The sequence below is a fragment of the Ranitomeya variabilis genome, chromosome 8 (genome assembly GCF_051348905.1).
Source record: "Ranitomeya variabilis isolate aRanVar5 chromosome 8, aRanVar5.hap1, whole genome shotgun sequence".
In the NCBI taxonomy this organism is placed as follows: Eukaryota; Metazoa; Chordata; class Amphibia; order Anura; family Dendrobatidae; genus Ranitomeya; species Ranitomeya variabilis.
In genome coordinates this window covers 52,959,742-52,977,057 of record NC_135239.1, presented here as the reverse complement: position 1 = coordinate 52,977,057, position 17,316 = coordinate 52,959,742, and the positions used below count along the sequence as shown (strand labels likewise).

Here is a 17,316-nt window from a genome sequence, read left to right as displayed (position 1 = left end):
TATGGTGAGTCTAGTCTTCTTCTTCTTTCTATCACAGAATACAGTGTCACATGGCACCCTCAAACTATTTAAGCAAAATCTGAACTCCATTATGGCACTTCTTCACTTCTGAGCTTTGCACTGTACCTCAAAAGTAGTTTTCAACCACGTATTTTGGATCCATTTTCTTTTGCTATCCTTATAAAAATGAAAAACATTGTGCCTAAACATCATTTTTGTTGCAAAAATATATATTTTTTATTTTGACAGATCAACGTTGTAAAACTCTGTGAAGCACCTGGGGGTTCAAGGTGCTCACCACATGCCTAGATACATTCCTTGAGGGAAATAGTTTCCAAAATGAGGTCACTTGTGTGGGAGATTTCCACTGTTTAGGCACATCAGGGGCTCTCCAAACACAACATGGCGTCTGCTCTCAATTCCAGTCAATTTTGAGTTCAAAAAGTCAAATGGTGCTCCTTCCCTTCCGAACCCTGCCATGCGTCTAAACAGTAGTTTTCACTCACATATGGGGTATCTCCTCACTCAGGAGAAATTGGGCAACAACTTTTGGGTCAATTTTTTCATGTTGCAATTGTGAAAATAATACATTTGGGGCTAAAAGAACATTTTGTTTGAAAAATCAGATTTTTAATTTCACGGCTCAATTTTATACGTTTCTGTGAAGCACCTGGGGGTTCAAGGTGCTCACCACACATTTAGATAGATTTCTTGAGGGGTCTAGTTTCCAAAATGGGGTCATTTGTTGTGAGTTTACACAAATCAGGGACTCTCCCAATGCAACATGACGTTCCCTCTCGATTCCAGCCAATTTTGCATTCAAAAAGTCAAACGGTGCTCCTTCCCTTCCAAGTGCTGCGTGCCCCCACAGAATAGTTTTCACCCACATATAGGGTATCGTTGTACTTAAAAAGGTTAATAAACTTCTTGAATGTGGTTTTGAGCAGCTTGAGGGGTGCAGTTTTTAGAATGGTGTCACTTTTGGATAGTTTCTGTCATAGAGGCCCCTCAAAGTCACATTAAATGGGATGTTGTCACTAAAATTGTTTTGTACATTTTATTGGAAAAATTAGAAATCGCTGATTAACTTTTAACCCTTCTAACTTCCTAAAAAAATATGTTTCAAAAATTGTGCTGATGTAAAGTAGACATATGGGAAATGTTATTTATTAAGTATTTTGTATGACATAACGGTCTGGTTTAAGGGCATAAAAATGTAAAATTTGAAAATTGCTACATTTTTGCCAATTTTCTGATTTTTTCCTTTGAAGTGTTCCAGACTTATTGCCACATAAAATGACACAGGTCAGAATTGTAAAATTTGACCTGGTCATGAAAATGAAAACAGACTTGATCAGTAAAGGTGTTAAAGGTTCTATATTGACCTTTTTATTGCTACATCCAATAGATTGCTCTAATGATGTAGTCTTCAGAAGAAGCTATTTGCATATTTATATTCCCAGAGGAGCATTATATGGCTTATATGTCTCATTCTGCAGACTTGGCATTCTGTGCAAGGAGAAACTCTACTCCTTAGAGCAAAGTATGAAACTCTAAATCCAGATTCAGACCACCTGTTCATTACCATGCTGGGGGCGTCTGAAGAATCCCTAAAATACGTGATTCAGATGTGCTTGTGATGAAGCCACTGAGTCTGTTTAGTCAGACCTGATAATATAGACACCCAAAGAAAGATAACATAGTAACATAGTTATTAAGGTTGAAGGAAGACTTTAAGTCCATCTAGTTCAACCCATAGCCTAACCTAACATGCCCTAACATGTTGATCCAGAGGAAGGCAAAAAAAAACCATGTGGCAAAGAGTAAGCTCCACATTGGGGAAAGAAATTCCTTCCCGACTCCACATACGGCAATCAGACTAGTTCCCTGGATCAACACCCTATCAAGGAATCTAGTATATATAACCTGTAACATTATACTTTTCAAGAAAGGCATCCAGTCCCCTCTTAAATTTAAGTAATGAATCACTCATTACAACATCATGCGGCAGAGAGTTCCATAGTCTCGCTGCTCTAAAGAATCCGCATCTGTTATATGCCTAATCCTTCTTTCCTCCAGATGTAGAGGATGCCCCCTTGTCCCTGTCTCAGGTCTATGATCAAAAAGATCATCAGAAAGGTCTTTGTACTGTCTCCTCATATATTTATACATTAACATAAGATCACCCCTTAGGCTTCGTTTTTCCAAGCTAAATAGCCCCAAGTGTAATAATAACCTATCTTGGTATTGCAGACCCCCCAGACCTGTAATAACCTTGGTCGCTCTTCTCTGCACCCGCTCTAGTTCAGCTATGTCTTTCTTATATACTGGAGACCAGAACTGTACACAGTATTCTAAGTGTGGTCGAACTAGTGACTTGTATAGAGGTAAAAATATGTTCTCCTCATGAGCATCTATGCCTCTTTTAATGCATCCCATTATTTTATTTACCTTTGTAGCAGCTGCCTGACACTGGCCACTAAATGTGATTTTGTCATCCACCCATACTCCCAGGTCTTTTTCATTGATGTTTTTGCCCAGAGTTTTAGAATTAATCACATAGTTATACATCTTTTTACTTCAACCCAAGTGTATGACTTTACATTTATCACCATTAAAGCTCATTTGCCATTTATCAGCCCAAGCTTCTAGTTTACATAAATCATCCTGTAATATAAAATTGTCCTCCTCTGTATTGATTACCCTGCAGAGTTCAGTGTCATCTGCAAATATTGAAATTCTACTCTGTATGCCCCCTGCAAGGTCATTAATAAATATGTTAAAAAGAAGAGGGCCCAATGCTGACCCCTGTGGTACCCCACTGCTAATCGCGACCCAGTCCGAGTGTGCTCCATTAATAACCACCCTTTGTTTCCTATCCCTGAGCCAGCTCTTAACCCACTTACACATATTTTCCCCTATCCCCATTATTCTCATTTTATGTATCAACCTTTTGTGTGGCACCGTATCAAAAGCTTTTGAAAAGTCCATGTACACCACGTCCACTGGCTTATAATTTCCGAGTTCAGTTTTTGTCCCCTTTTTGAATATTGGCACCACATTTGCTATACGCCAGTCCTGTGGTACAGACCCTGTTATTATGGAGTCTTTAAAGATTAAAAATAATGGTCTATCAATGACTGTACTTAATTCCTGCAGTACTTGGGGGTGTATCCCATCCGGGCCCAGGGATTTGTCAATTTTAGTGATTCTAAAGGTACCTTCACACTGAACAACTTTCCAACGAGAACGACAACGATCCGTGATGTTGCAGCGTCCTGGATAGCGATATCGTTGTGTTTGACACGCAGCAGCGATCTGGATCCCGCTGTGATATCGTTGGTCGGAGCTAGAAGGCCAGCACCTTATTTCGTCGTTAGGTCGGTGTGTATCGTTGTGTTTGACAGCAAAAGCAACGATGCCTGCAATGTTTTACAATGGTAACCAGGGTAAATATCGGGTTACTAAGCGCAGAGCCGCACTTAGTAACCCGATATTTACCCTGGTTACCATTGTAAAAGTAAAAAAAAACACTACATACTCACCTTCTGATGTCTGTCACGTCCCCCGCCGGCGGCTTCCCTGCACTGAATGTGTCAGCGCCGGCCGGCCGTAAAGCAGAGCACAGCGGTGACGTCACCGCTGTTACTGCCGGCGCCGCTGACACATTCAGTGCAGGGAAGCCGCTGGCGGGGGACGTGACAGACATCAGAAGGTGAGTATGTAGTGTTTTTTTTAACTTTTACAATGGTAACCAGGGTAAATAATGGGTTACTAAGCGCGGCCCTGCACTTAGTAACCCGATGTTTGCCCTGGTTACCCGGGTGCTGCAGGGGGACTACGGCATCGTTGAAGACAGTTTCAACGATGCCGAAGTCGTTCCCCTGATTGTTGATCGCTGGAGAGAGCTGTCTGTGTGACAGCTCCCCAGCGACCTAAACAGCGACGCTGCAGCGATCGGCTCGTTGTCTATATCGCTGCAGCATCGCTGAGTGTGATGGTACCTTTAGACGCCGCCGTACTTCCTGCTGGGTTAAGCAGGTGACACTTAATGGGGAATTTTTGTTATCACTGATCATATTGTCTGCCATGGGATTTTCTTGTGTAAATACTGATGAAAAAAAGTCATTTAGCATATTGGCTTTTTCCTCATCCTCATCCACCATTTCACCCAGACTATTTTTTAGGGGGCCAACACTATCATTTTTCAGTTTCTTACTATTTACGTAGTTAAAGAATATTTTGAGATTATTTTTACTCTCTCTGGCAATGAGTCTCTCTGTCTCAATCTTTGCTGCCTTGATTTGCTTTTTACAGAATTTATTTAATTGTCTGTATTGTCTGTATTTATTTAATGCATCATCACTAGTGTTGAGTGATACCTTCCGATATGCAAAGGTATCGGTATTGGATTGGATCGGCCGATACCCAAAAAGTATCGGATATCGCCGATACCGATACCCGATACCAATGCATATCAATGGGACACAAAATATCGGAATGGTTCCCAGGGTCTGAAGGAGAGGAAACTCTCCTTCAGGCCCTGGGATCCATATTCATGTATAAAATAAAGAATAAAAATAAAAAATATTGATATACTTACCCCTCGGACGGCCCCTGGCTCTCACCGGTCCAAGCGTCTGCCTCCGTTCCTAAGAATGCTGAGTAAAGGACCTTCGATAACATCACGGCTTGTGATTGGTCGCGTGACCGCTCATGTGACTGCTCACGCGACCAATCACAAGCCGCGACGTCATCGCAGGTCCTAAACTCACTTCATTCTTAGGAACGGAGGCTCCCGGTTACACTGCTAAGGTCCAGGCTCCGCCGGAGGGGTGAGTATATCCATATTTTTTATTATTTATTCTTTATTTTTTACATGAATATGGATCCCAGGGCCTGAAGGAGAGTCTCCTCTCCTCCAGACCCTGGGAACCATACACTGGGAACTTCCGATTCTGATTTCCAATATCACAAAAATATCGGAACTCGGTATCGGAATTCCGATACCGCAAATATCGGCCGATACCCGATACTTGCGGTATCGGAATGCTCAACACTAATCATCACTACCTACTTCCTTTAACTCAGGCTTTGGACTTCATTTGCTTAACTGAATTCAAACGCTCATTTGTGGTAAAGCAAAATCTTATTTTTCAGTGATCGATACAGACTCCTCTAATAGGGTCATGAACATGAATACAACCCAGCCCAAGGTCCTGTCAACTCCTCTCATAACTTGTATTTGCTATAATGTCAAAAATAAAGCCGGAAAAATCATTGGCTTTATAGAATGTCTCCCAATAGTAAAATAGTAAAACCAAGCAAATAGAGCAAAAAAGTCCACATGTACATAATTAAATGTAAAATTATCAACACTATTTTTATTAAAGAAAATACATAAGACAATAACACCATATATTAGTACAAAAAAAGTGTGCAAGCATGTACCAAGCACACTATAAGACAGGAGGAAATACAATAGGGAGGAAGCATGACAGAAAAAATGCTGAGCGGAGGGGTACTATTAGTAATCTCTTATCATTCCAGAGTATGCCAAACAAACACCTATTATTAGAGCAAGGGGCCCAGAGGTATCCTATGCAGTTTAACAGCACATGCTTAGGTGAAATGTAAAGTAGGCTTACCCATTGTTAGCGGTCACAGAGAGTACCCCCTCCTCCTCACCGCCCCCGAACGCACGTTTCGCTGAATAGCTTTCTCAACAGGAACCCTGTTGAGAAAGCTATTCAGCGAAACGTGCGTTCGGGGGCGGTGAGGAGGAGGGGGTACTCTCTGTGACCGCTAACAATGGGTAAGCCTACTTTACATTTCACCTAAGCATGTGCTGTTAAACTGCATAGGATACCTCTGGGCCCCTTGCTCTAATAATAGGTGTTTGTTTGGCATACTCTGGAATGATAAGAGATTACTAATAGTACCCCTCCGCTCAGCATTTTTTCTGTCATGCTTCCTCCCTATTGTATTTCCTCCTGTCTTATAGTGTGCTTGGTACATGCTTGCACACTTTTTTTGTACTAATATATGGTGTTATTGTCTTATGTATTTTCTTTAATAAAAATAGTGTTGATAATTTTACATTTAATTATGTACATGTGGACTTTTTTGCTCTATTTGCTTGGTTTTACTTCTATTTGGAGCGGTCCTGGTGACTCTATTGATTGGATGCCTTGGGGGCATCCTGGGAGAGTTGATTTCTTTCACTCTCAGCTACAATATATTTCTGTGCTTTATGATTGCATAAACAATAGTAAAATAGGTTTATTGATCTTTAGGAAAGCCCCAATAATGGCAGCAAATTGGATAAAATAATAAAAAAGCTTGTAATAAACTTCAACCCCCCCTTCCAATCATTTACTGACAGTTCAGAGTTTCTTTGTAGACCTTTATTACTGGACTGTATGAATCACTTATTGCACTCAATGTGTCATCATGGAAGTTAATCGCTGACCGGTAACAGTAACGCCATGCTGTGGGCAGTAATTTGTTGACATGGTCATGTGTCATATAATAAGAATTACTTCTATAAATGAGTCAACCAAGTCTGTAATCATACTAAATAACTGTTGGTATACAAGCAGCAGGGCTTTAAAATTAACGCAGCAATATTTTATTTTTATACATACATGCAGCTATCATTGGGGTTTTCCAAAATCTCTTTAACCCCTTCACAATACACATTTACAGCGCAGCAGGAAGTGCGTTCCCGCAAACCATCTTACATATGTAGTGCGACAATCGCGCCGGCTCACTAGCAGAGCTGGTAAAATCACCACTGAGTGTTAGCTATACATCATAGCTGACAACCTGCAGTAACATGCACAATTGATACTAGTGCCAATTGTGGGGTTGAACCCCTCTGATGCCTGTGTCAATAGCAACAGCTGCATTGATCTGCTAATAGAGAGAGGGGGCTTCCCCTTTGCTCTGATTGGCACAACGCGATCGCGTCATGCTGATTGTCTCCATGATGATCCCAGGCTGAATAATGGCCGAGGTGTCGCTCAAGTACAAGTGACCTGTAAGGTCCTGCCAAAAGCAGGACCTGACACACCTCCTGCTTGTGTCTACTTGACAAACTCTAATACCCTGCTATTAGTGATGAGCGAATATACTCATTACTCGAGATTTCCAGAGCATGCTCGGGTGTCCTCCGAGTATTTGTAAGTGCTCGGAGATTTCGTTTTTCTTGCTGCAGCTGAATGATTTACAGCTATTAGCCAGCATAAGTACATGTGGGGGTTGCTTAGTTGCTAGGGAATCCCCACATGTAATCAAGCTGGCTAACAGATGTAAATCATTCAGCTGCGGCGATGAAAACTAAATCTCCAAGTACTTATAAATACTTGGAGGACACCTGAGCGTGCTCGGGAAATCTCGAGTAATGAGTATATTTGCTCATCACTACCTGCTATACAAAAGCATTGCAGATAGACTAGCGATCAGACAACAGAAAGTGGGACTAAGTAAAAAAGTAAAAACAAAGTAAAAGAAAGTAGGTAAAACTTTGAAAAAATAAAAAGGAAAATACCAAAAAAATGGAAAAATATTTTGCAGGTACAAAGGAAAAAAGTACATATTTGGCATCATCGTGTCTGGAATGAACCAATCTATAAAACGGTCATATTATTTAACCCATTTGGTAAACACGATAAAAAAACCAAGCCAAAAATATAGCTTTTTTTTGTCATACTGACACACAAAACAGACTAAACAAAGAATAAAAAGTAATTAAAAAATCACATAAAAATGGCATGTATCATAAAAACATAATCTTGTCCCACAAAAAGCAAGCCCTTATACAGCTCTGTTGACAAAAAAAGTTACAGCTATCAGAGTGTGATGGTGGAAAAACGAATTATTGTTTGAAACAAATAGTTTTTAGCGTGCAAAAGAAGCAAAACATAAAAAAAACTATATAAATGTGGTATCACTGTGATCATAATGACCCAAAAAGTTAAGTTAACTAATCACTTTTACTGCACTGTGAATGGCATGAAAACAAACAACCAAAAACATTTATGAATTTCACTCTGCCATCCAAAAATAAAAAAGCGATCAAAACAAGTTATGTAGTGCAAAATGGTATGAATGAAAACTTCAACTCAGCCAAAAAGATAAAAAAAGTTATAGCTCTCAGACTATTGCGATGCAATAACAAATACTTTTTTGGTAAATCACTGTTTTAGATTGCAAAAATTGCAAAGTATAAAAATACTAACTAACCCTGGTGTCAATGTAATTGTACTAACCCGAAGAATAAAGTAGTCTAATAATGTTTACCTCATGATGAACAGCATAAAATGGTGTAAAAAAAAAGACAATTACTGAATTGCTTTTTATTTGTTCATTCTGTCTCTCAAAAATTGGAATAAAGAGCAAATAAAAATGTTTTGTACCCTCAAATTGCACCAATAAAAACTTCATCTCCTCCCCCAAAAACAAGACATTACTCAGATCTGTTGTCTGTTATCGGAAAAATAGTAGATGTCCATGTTCCTTGTCGTTTAGAAGAGCTGGAAAAGTTACATGGCTCCCAAAAAAGCCAATCAAGTAAAATTCAGGCTTGGAAAGCCAAATAGCCACATTTTCTGAGGTCTCAAGCGTGCCCACACCACGCGTAATATCAATTTCTTTGGCACTGCTGCAGGGTTCTCCAGATCCAATCATTGATGATCTATCGACTGGATAATTCTTCAATATAAAGGCCCCGTCACACTTAGCGACGCTAAAGCGATCCCGACAACGATACGACCTGTCAGGGATCGTTGCTGCGTCGCTATGTGGTCGCTGGTGAGATGTCAAACAGTGAGATCTTCCCAACGACGCAGCAGCGATGCGGCGACCTGTAGCGACCTGTACAACGATGTCACATGGCAGCTATTATGACGATTCAGAGGGACGTCCTGTGTGACGAGGTCGTTGTTAAGGTGTCAAACACAGCGATGTGTGCAACCCAGCGGGACCTCAACGATCAAAAAAAGGTCCAGGCCATTCAGAACACGACCAGCGATCTCACAGCAGGGGCCTGGTCACTGCTACGTGTCAAACATAGCGAGATCACTACTGAGGTCGCTGTTGCGTCACAAAATTGTGACTCAGCAGCGATCTCGCTAGCGATCTTGCTTAGTGTGACGGGGGCTTAAGTTTGGTGGGGTCTAATCAGCTTTCACTTATCAGCTGAGAACTGCTCTGGCAGGGTTGTCTCTACTGAGCTCTGTCTTATGCCAAACAGACGTGTATGACCACATATAGGGTACTACAGTACTTGGGAGAAATAGTGTAATAAGTTACGGGGTACTTTTTTATAGTCATGGTAAAGATTAAACATTTTGATCTAAATCTACTTTATTGTAACAAATGTATTTATTCATTTTCTCACATCCCAGTGATAAAGAAATTGGTAATATATTTTTGGGATAAAAAAATTTATGGGATAAAAATACTTATTACACTCCCAGATTAACTTTCTAAGGAGTATAGTTTCTAAAATGGAGTCAGTAGTGGGGAGTTTCTCCTGCTCTAGTACATCAGTGGCATTGCAAGTGTCGCCCACAGATCACCACTGCCAAATAGCGATTCTTCCCTTCTGAGCCCTGTCATGTACACAAATAATACTTTCCGACCACATATTGGGTATTGCTGCATTCAGAAAAAATTGGCTTTTACATGATGGGGTCCACTTCTTCTTATAATTCCTTCTGAAAATGGAAGTGTTTTGGCTAAAACAACTTTTTTTTGTAAAAACATAACTTTTCATCTTCGCAATACTATTTTGCAAAGTTCTTTGGAGGAACCTGTGCATTCAATATGCTCACTATACCCAAAGTTTAATTTCTTAAAGGGTATTATTTCCAGAACGGGGTCATTTGTGGGGTATTACTGATCTTTTGGCTGTACAGGGGCTCTACAAATAAGGCATGATGTCCTCAAACAGTATGAGCAGAGTCTGCTTTCTAAAGCTTTCCACATATGGGGCATTAATGTACACAGAAGAAATTGGAAAACAAATTGGGTGGTCCATTTTGTCTTTCTACCCTTATGAAAATAAATTATTTGGAGCTAAAACCACAAATTCCATGAAACACCTGTGAGTTCAAGATGCTGACAACACCTTTAGAAAAATTCTTTGAGAGGTGTAGTTTCATAAATGGGATTACTTGTGGGGGGTTGGCACTGTTTAGCCATATCATAGGCTCTGCAAATGTGAGATGGTGTCTATCGATTCCAGTCAATTTTGTATTACAAAATTCAAATGGTGCTCCTTCCTTTCCGATACCTGCCGCGCGCCGAAACAGTAGTTTTCCCCTACCTATGGGTTATCGGCATACTCAGTAGAAATTTCACAACAAATTTTGAGGTACATTTCTCTTGTTATCTTTATAAAAAGGAAAAATTGGGGGCAAAATCAACATTTTTGTGGGAATTTTTTTTTATATATTTTTTTCTTCCACATATTTTTGATTTCTGTAGAGCACCTTCCACATATTTTTCATTTCTGTGAAGCAACTAAAGGGTTAATACATTTCTTGAATGTGGTCTTGTGCACTTTGAGGGGTGCAGTTTTTAAAATGGGATCACTTTGGGGTATTTTCTGCAACATAGGGCCCTCAAAGCTACTTCAAATGTAAGAATTGGTTTTGTAAATTTTGTTGGAAAAATGAAAAATTGCTAATAAGCTTTTAAACTTTTCTATATTAGTAGAAAAAAAAATTATGTTTAAAAAATTATGCTGTTGTAAAGTAGACATTTTATAAATTTTATTTGTTAACAAGTAGTTGGCCCGTGCGAATTTTTCACACACTGGTTTTCAGGGGAGCAGACAATTTCAGGAAAATCAAGCTGGTCAAATGTTAATGTATTTAATGAGATGATGAACACAGAGAGGTATTTATATATGTAGATTCGTACTACAATAAATTGTTTGATAAGTAGAGGCTAAAAAATGTGAGGTTGTGGTGCCACCTGCAGGTTATTGTTTTTTCTGCAGGTTTCTGAAAATGAATGTTTAAACTATATTTATTGATCAAATCATGAATGTGTGGTTTGTTTGTGTCTTTTCTTGCTGAAGGGGGCAAGTTTACCTTTCTAATGGTGTATTATTTGTGTGTGTGGGGCAATAATCACTGAAAAAGCAGTGCATGTTTACAAATGTGTTTGCATATGTGACTCACCTGCAGTGAAGTGTGCAATCCTCGAATTTGCCTGAAATAGGCTGGGCAAGCACTTCAGCAAGCTGGAAAGACTCCAAGTCAAATGCCACCTGCAGGTAATTTGACCTTTGAAATGGTGCATCATTTGTATGTGTTGGTGGAGTATAAAAGGAGCAAGTGTGTAATTGAAAAGGCAGTGCATGTTTACAAATGTGTTTACATATGTGACTCACCTGCAGTGAAGTGTGCAATCCTCCAATGTGCCTGAAATCAGCTGGGCAAGAAGTTCGGCAAGCTGGAAAGCCCCGAAGGCAAATGTTAGGATTTGTTTGTGATGTCTGTAAGCAGCTTTGTGGTAGTATGCTTTGGGGTTAACAATGTGTGTGGTATAAATATATGGTTTAAGGATAAAAATTCAAAGTTTGAAAATTGCAGAAAAAATGCCAATTTTTGTCAAATTTTCTATGTTTTCATAAATAAACCCAAATCATATCGATCTAAAATCTACTTCTATTATGAAGTACAATGTGTCACAAAAAAAGCAATCTAAGTTACTGGGATATGTTGAAGCATTAAACAGTTATTACCAAATAAAGTGACGCTGGTCAGAATTGCAAACTGTGGCCTGGTCAGGAAGGTGAAAACAGGCTTTGGGATGAAGGGATTAAATGTGCAGGGATGTTGCAGGTCAGACTTTAAAAGACAATCATACCTATAAACCTGACCGCTCTTCTTAGGAAAGAGTTGAAGTTGCATCCACCAGCATTGATGTTTGCTTCTGCTCCAATCCCATTTTTCCTCTTTGAAAGACAACAATAGAGAACACCTTCACCCACCATTATCTAAAAAAAAGAAAACATAATAAAACCACAGATCGTAAATGTTTAACATGCATAAAATAGAACAATGAGTAAACGTGAAACTATATTTACAATTGCCAAGTGCTCTAACAAGTTGTTTGTCTTTAGGGTGAATGTAAAATTCTATTGTTCAGTCTTCTGAGTAATCTCAGTGCTGAGTCAAAGAAATGTTCTTAGGATCATTGCAAAGATATATAAGATATTTGCTTCTGTTCCTATTAACCATGAAGAAGTGCTATTATTAGATGAAAACATGAAATCCAAAAGGTTAGGATGGGCAATCAATATCAGATCAATTGGGGTATTGCATGTCATTGTATTAAAAACATGTACCAGATTTCAGTTGATGCTGCAAGATCCTGTATACCAGCTAAAATGACACCAAAAACGTTTGGCTAAAGGCTGGATGTAAAGAATATAGGCACTGCAATATATCAAGAAATCATCATTTCACAAGAACATACAGTAGCTCAGCATCTTGAAGGACCTAGACTAGAGCCTTGTTGGTTAATTTGTATATGAGGCAATGAGTGGGAAGGCAGACGTGATGTTGCAGCATGGATAGGTGAGCAGCAGCAGGGCGAGAATGCCGAAAGCATGTACACACTGCCCGCACTTTCAGCAGCAGTTCTTACATATGTGGGTACTTTTTCAGGAAGCTCGGCACCACCAATTTCAGTACATGCATCGTCCAAGGGATGTGTGTTTACTGGCTAGGCCCATAGCTGCTTTGAGATTTCACATGTTATCATAAACCAACAGGCCAGGCTTGAGGTTTACCAGCACCAACCACTCATCTGTCTGCTGTTTGATTTCCGTCCATAGCTCCTACGCATTGTGGGATTTATCCCCCAAACAGAGGAGTTTCAGAACTGCCTGCTGTTGTTTCCTGCTGGCTTTGCTAAAGTTGGTGGTGCAGATCTTATTGTGACTGGATGAGGAGACAGTAGGGGAAGCGAAGTAGAAGGGATGGGAGCCTAGACAAAGAAACGTCCAGCAATCCTCGCTGGTGGTAGGACATGGGCTAGAATGTCTTCTGCCTCTGTTACAGGGGCCACTACATTTACCCAGTGGGTAGTTTGGGAAATGTAACGTCCCTAGCCGTGCTTACTCTTCCACGTATTGGTGGTTATGTGGACCTTGACACTGACTGTGTTGCGTAGTGCACACCTACACCTTATTCTCCTTGCATCATGTGTGTGCAGGGCAGGGATGGCATGCCCAGATAATAGTGGTGACTGAGAACTGCCAACAGTTTTTTAAAACTATCCATCTCCACCAGCTGGAATGGCAGCATTTGAAATGCCAGTAACTTTGAAATGTTCTTTCTCTCCAGGGTTAGAGGGATGGAAAGCTAAACACTTCCATTGGACGGTGTGGAGATGCTCTTTGACATTCGTGGTAGTGGTGGTGCTGTCTGATAATCTCCTTGAGGGGAGGCAGGTGACCCTGTTGATCGTGAGCGGGAGGAAGAGGTCGAGATCGCATCAGAAGAGGAATCAGGAGGAGGCTCAGATCTGTCATGCTTTTTAAGGTGTGTAATCCACTGCACCTCGTGCTTCGAATTCAGATGCCTCGTCATTCAGGTGGTGCTCAGGTTCAAAAGATTTATGCCTCACTTCAGGCTCTGATAGCACAGCGTGCAAACCACCCGTCACTTGTCATCAGCACATTACCTCAAGAAATTCCACTCCAGGGAGCTTTTTTGAGCTGGCTTTGGTGTGTGGATTTCAATTATTTTTTTGGCCTACAAATGGCACAGACACTACTGCAGAGTAGAATTATTTTTTAGACACACTGCTTACAAAAAATGGCTGCAGAAGAGTAGAATTATATTTTGGACCAAAAATGGCAAACACACGGTTGCAGAGTAGAATTATGCTTTAGACACACTACTAGTAAAAAAACGGTTGTAGAGTAGAATTATTTTTGTGGATCAAAAATGGCAAAGACACCACTGCAGAGTAGAATTATTTTTTTGGCACACTACTCGTATAGACATAGTGGTAGAGAAAAATAATCTTTTTGGCCCACAAATGGCAAAGACATGGCTGCAGAGTAGAATTATATTTTTTTGGATCGAAAATGGCAAAGACACAGCTGCAGAGTAAAATTATTTTTTTGGCACACTACTCATACAGACACAGTGGTAGAGAAAAGTCCTTCTCTAGGACCACAAATGCCAAAGAGATGGCTGCAGAGTAGATTAAAAAAAACAAAAAAAAACACTACTTGTATAGACACAGCGGTAGAGTAAATTTTTTTTTTTTTTGGCGCACAAATGGCAAAGATGACTGCAGAATAGAATTATTATTTAGATACCATTCGTACAGACACGGCTGCAGAAAACACAGAGGCTTTTTGGAACAGTACTCCCACAGGCAGGGGTGCAGAGTACACACAGAGGCTTAAAGACACAGTACTTTACAGCTCACCCCTCACCAAAGGGAGGTCACCGCAGTTCAACCCGGCTGAGAATGCTGTCACAGTGATCAGAAGTAACTTCAATGACATCATCGCTATTCATTGATGCTGCTCTTGCAGCAGCTCATTCATCAGTGGTTCTCAGTCTGGACGGTCGCATCTTGGTACCATCAAGGTTGAAAACTATTTACTCCCAGACATGGATTACGGCATGTGACAGAACATCGGACAGGTGAGGGATATAGTTGATTTTTATTTTTGTTTTGTTACAGGAGACCAGGGATTCAAGGGAATGGGCGTTAGGTGAGTAAACTGTGTTTGTTATTTTTAAATAAAAATAGGAAAAGTGTGTTTCTTTTTATTTCAAATAAAATACTTTATCGATGCTATGTCTTTATTTACAATACAACTATAGGATTAGTAATGGATAGGTGTCTTATAGATGCCTATTCATTACTAATCTGTGAGCTTGATGTCACCGGACAATACAAAGGTGACATCAGCCACACAAATATGAACCCCTTTTGCCAACACTACAGGGCAAGTGGGAAGAGCCGGGCAAAGCGCCAGAACTAGCACATCTAATAGATATGCCTTTTCTGGGCTGCTGTGGGCTGCTTTTTTTAGGCTGGAAGGGTCAATATCCATGGCCTCTTACCAGCCTGAGAATACCAGCCCCCAGATGTCTACTTTAGCAAGGCTGTTTGTCAAAAATGTGGGGGACCCCGTGCAATTTTTTAAAAAAATTATGTATTTAGATAATTTAAAAAGCAGCGTGGGTGCCCTCAATTCTTGATGACCTTGTTAATGCTGACAGCTGAGGGTTGCAACCTCCGGCTGTCATTTTTGCCTGGCTGTTTATCAAAAATACAGGGGAACCCACACCGTTTTTTTTTAAATTATTTATTTAGAGTGCAGGTGCCAGTTGATGACTACTCCCTTCAGCTGCTCCTGCTCTCGCTGCTATTAGCGGCAGCAGATGTCAGCTGATGGGAGCAGTAGTCCCATCAACCTGCGCCAGTGACCAGAGGTAAACTTTATGCCTCTGATCACAATTCCAATATCTATTAATTAAAATGTACTTTTAACCTTTAACTTGCCAAAGATGCTTGTACGATGGAAATAGGCCTCTACACAACCTTCTGCCAACCTTTAGAGACCCCAGAAATCTAACAGGTATGGGTACCTACTTCCATCTTATAAGTCTCTGCATCAATGTTTTTGATAAGTGAATTTTCAGGGAATTGTTGTCTCACAACATATACAGTAAGTCCCAGCCTTATGTGTTGAAAGTGAATCTGTCATTTTATTCATGCTGACCAAACCACAGGCATCATAAATCAAAGCCTGGCTGTCATGGGAATACAGAGACAGATAGGGGCCAGAAGACTGCAGTGTCTAGTTTCATGCACTCCTGCACTGGTTAGAAGTACTTCACCAACATAACAGGTCAGGGTTTTTTCCTTGCTAGCAGTGCAAGGGTTAATCTGTTCAGTTGAAGCTCCTGGAACTTTTCTACTTGGCTTGTCTCAGCTGTTCAGTGTTGGTCACTCCCTTTTGCTATATATGCTCATCTCTGGCACTAAAGAATTGCCAGTGTTAGTTCTTACTGCCTGGTTCTGGAGTTGGAGGTGTAGTTTATGGTTGGAGTTAGCATTTTTAGATTGTTGCTTGGAGTTTTGTATGTTTCTCCTTCCTTTTACTCCGCTGTTTTCCACTCTGTTGTTTGGTGTGAGCATTATGTATGGTTGGTATTTTCATTTATCCCTGTCTGTCTTCCCTTGTTTGTCTGGTTAGTGTGTTCCTATACACTTCAGTTTCCCAATACCCAGGGTGGGGGAGGGAATAGACCAGGATAAATATAGGAGCATAACGAGGCAAGAGAACCCAGCGTCTCCACCTTCAGAAGTAATGCTCGGGATAGGGATAGTTCAGGGCACCCCTAGTTCTAGAGACCTGGTTAGCACCCAAAGTCCCAAAACCTTCATGACATTGGCTGCACAATTACAGTGTTTTGGAGAAAATATAGTTTGAAGGGCCAGCTGGAGCCTATGAGGAGAGGGACAATTATACTGGCAGCCACTCCCTGCCAGATTCTTTTTGCATCGCTCCAGGTGATTGACAGGTCTCTCCCTATGTAAAAATGTGGGTGAGACCTATCAATCAATTAGAGGGCCATAGTGAAAAGTCAGCCTGGGGTGTACGCCGAATAGTCATTAACATGTCTATCGAAATTGTGATTTACATCATTCCAGGACTTTTTCTTCTTGATGTATAATATTTAGATATTTACACACATGCATATATATACAGTATATACGTGTGTATATATCTAAATGTTATATAAATACTGTATATATATATATATATATATATATATATATATATATATATATATATGTGAGCAGAACATTTTCATTGCAGCAAAACAGCAAAGCATGAGTCATCTATTCTGCAGCTCCAACTCTCGTTACTCCCACACTGCCTGCAGCCATTTCCACAGCTGTTATTATGTAATAATTACCACTGACTAACATACCTGACAACATTTCAGTACATGTACAAGGACACTTTTAGCTGTCCAGGCATCTTTATGACAAGAATTACAGTCTAATTTAGTACAGTGAGATACACCTACACACGACATTTTCAGTGATACATTTGCTTTGCTTGAGAATATGTAGACTTACATTCAGCATATGACAACTAAACCTATGAAAACTTCAAGCAACCCAAACAAATAATATTGAATGTAAAGCTGTGGTTGTCAGCTACATGAACTAATTTGTCACATAATATTATTAGCATAGCTGATTTGGCCCACCAGAGAGAGTAGCAGATGATCCTCTGGAGAGTCC

At 40.2% G+C, this 17,316-nt stretch overlaps 1 protein-coding gene across 1 annotated transcript in view; it reads right to left on the bottom strand.

Moving 5' to 3' along the window:
• Positions 1-17,316, bottom strand: part of PLPPR4 (phospholipid phosphatase related 4) — a 126,542-nt gene that overhangs the window by 15,626 nt on the left and 93,600 nt on the right. The window contains exon 3 of the mRNA XM_077277318.1: positions 11,887-12,016. Within this exon, the coding sequence (XP_077133433.1) occupies positions 11,887-12,016 (130 nt within the window). The remainder of the gene's footprint in view (positions 1-11,886; positions 12,017-17,316) is intronic.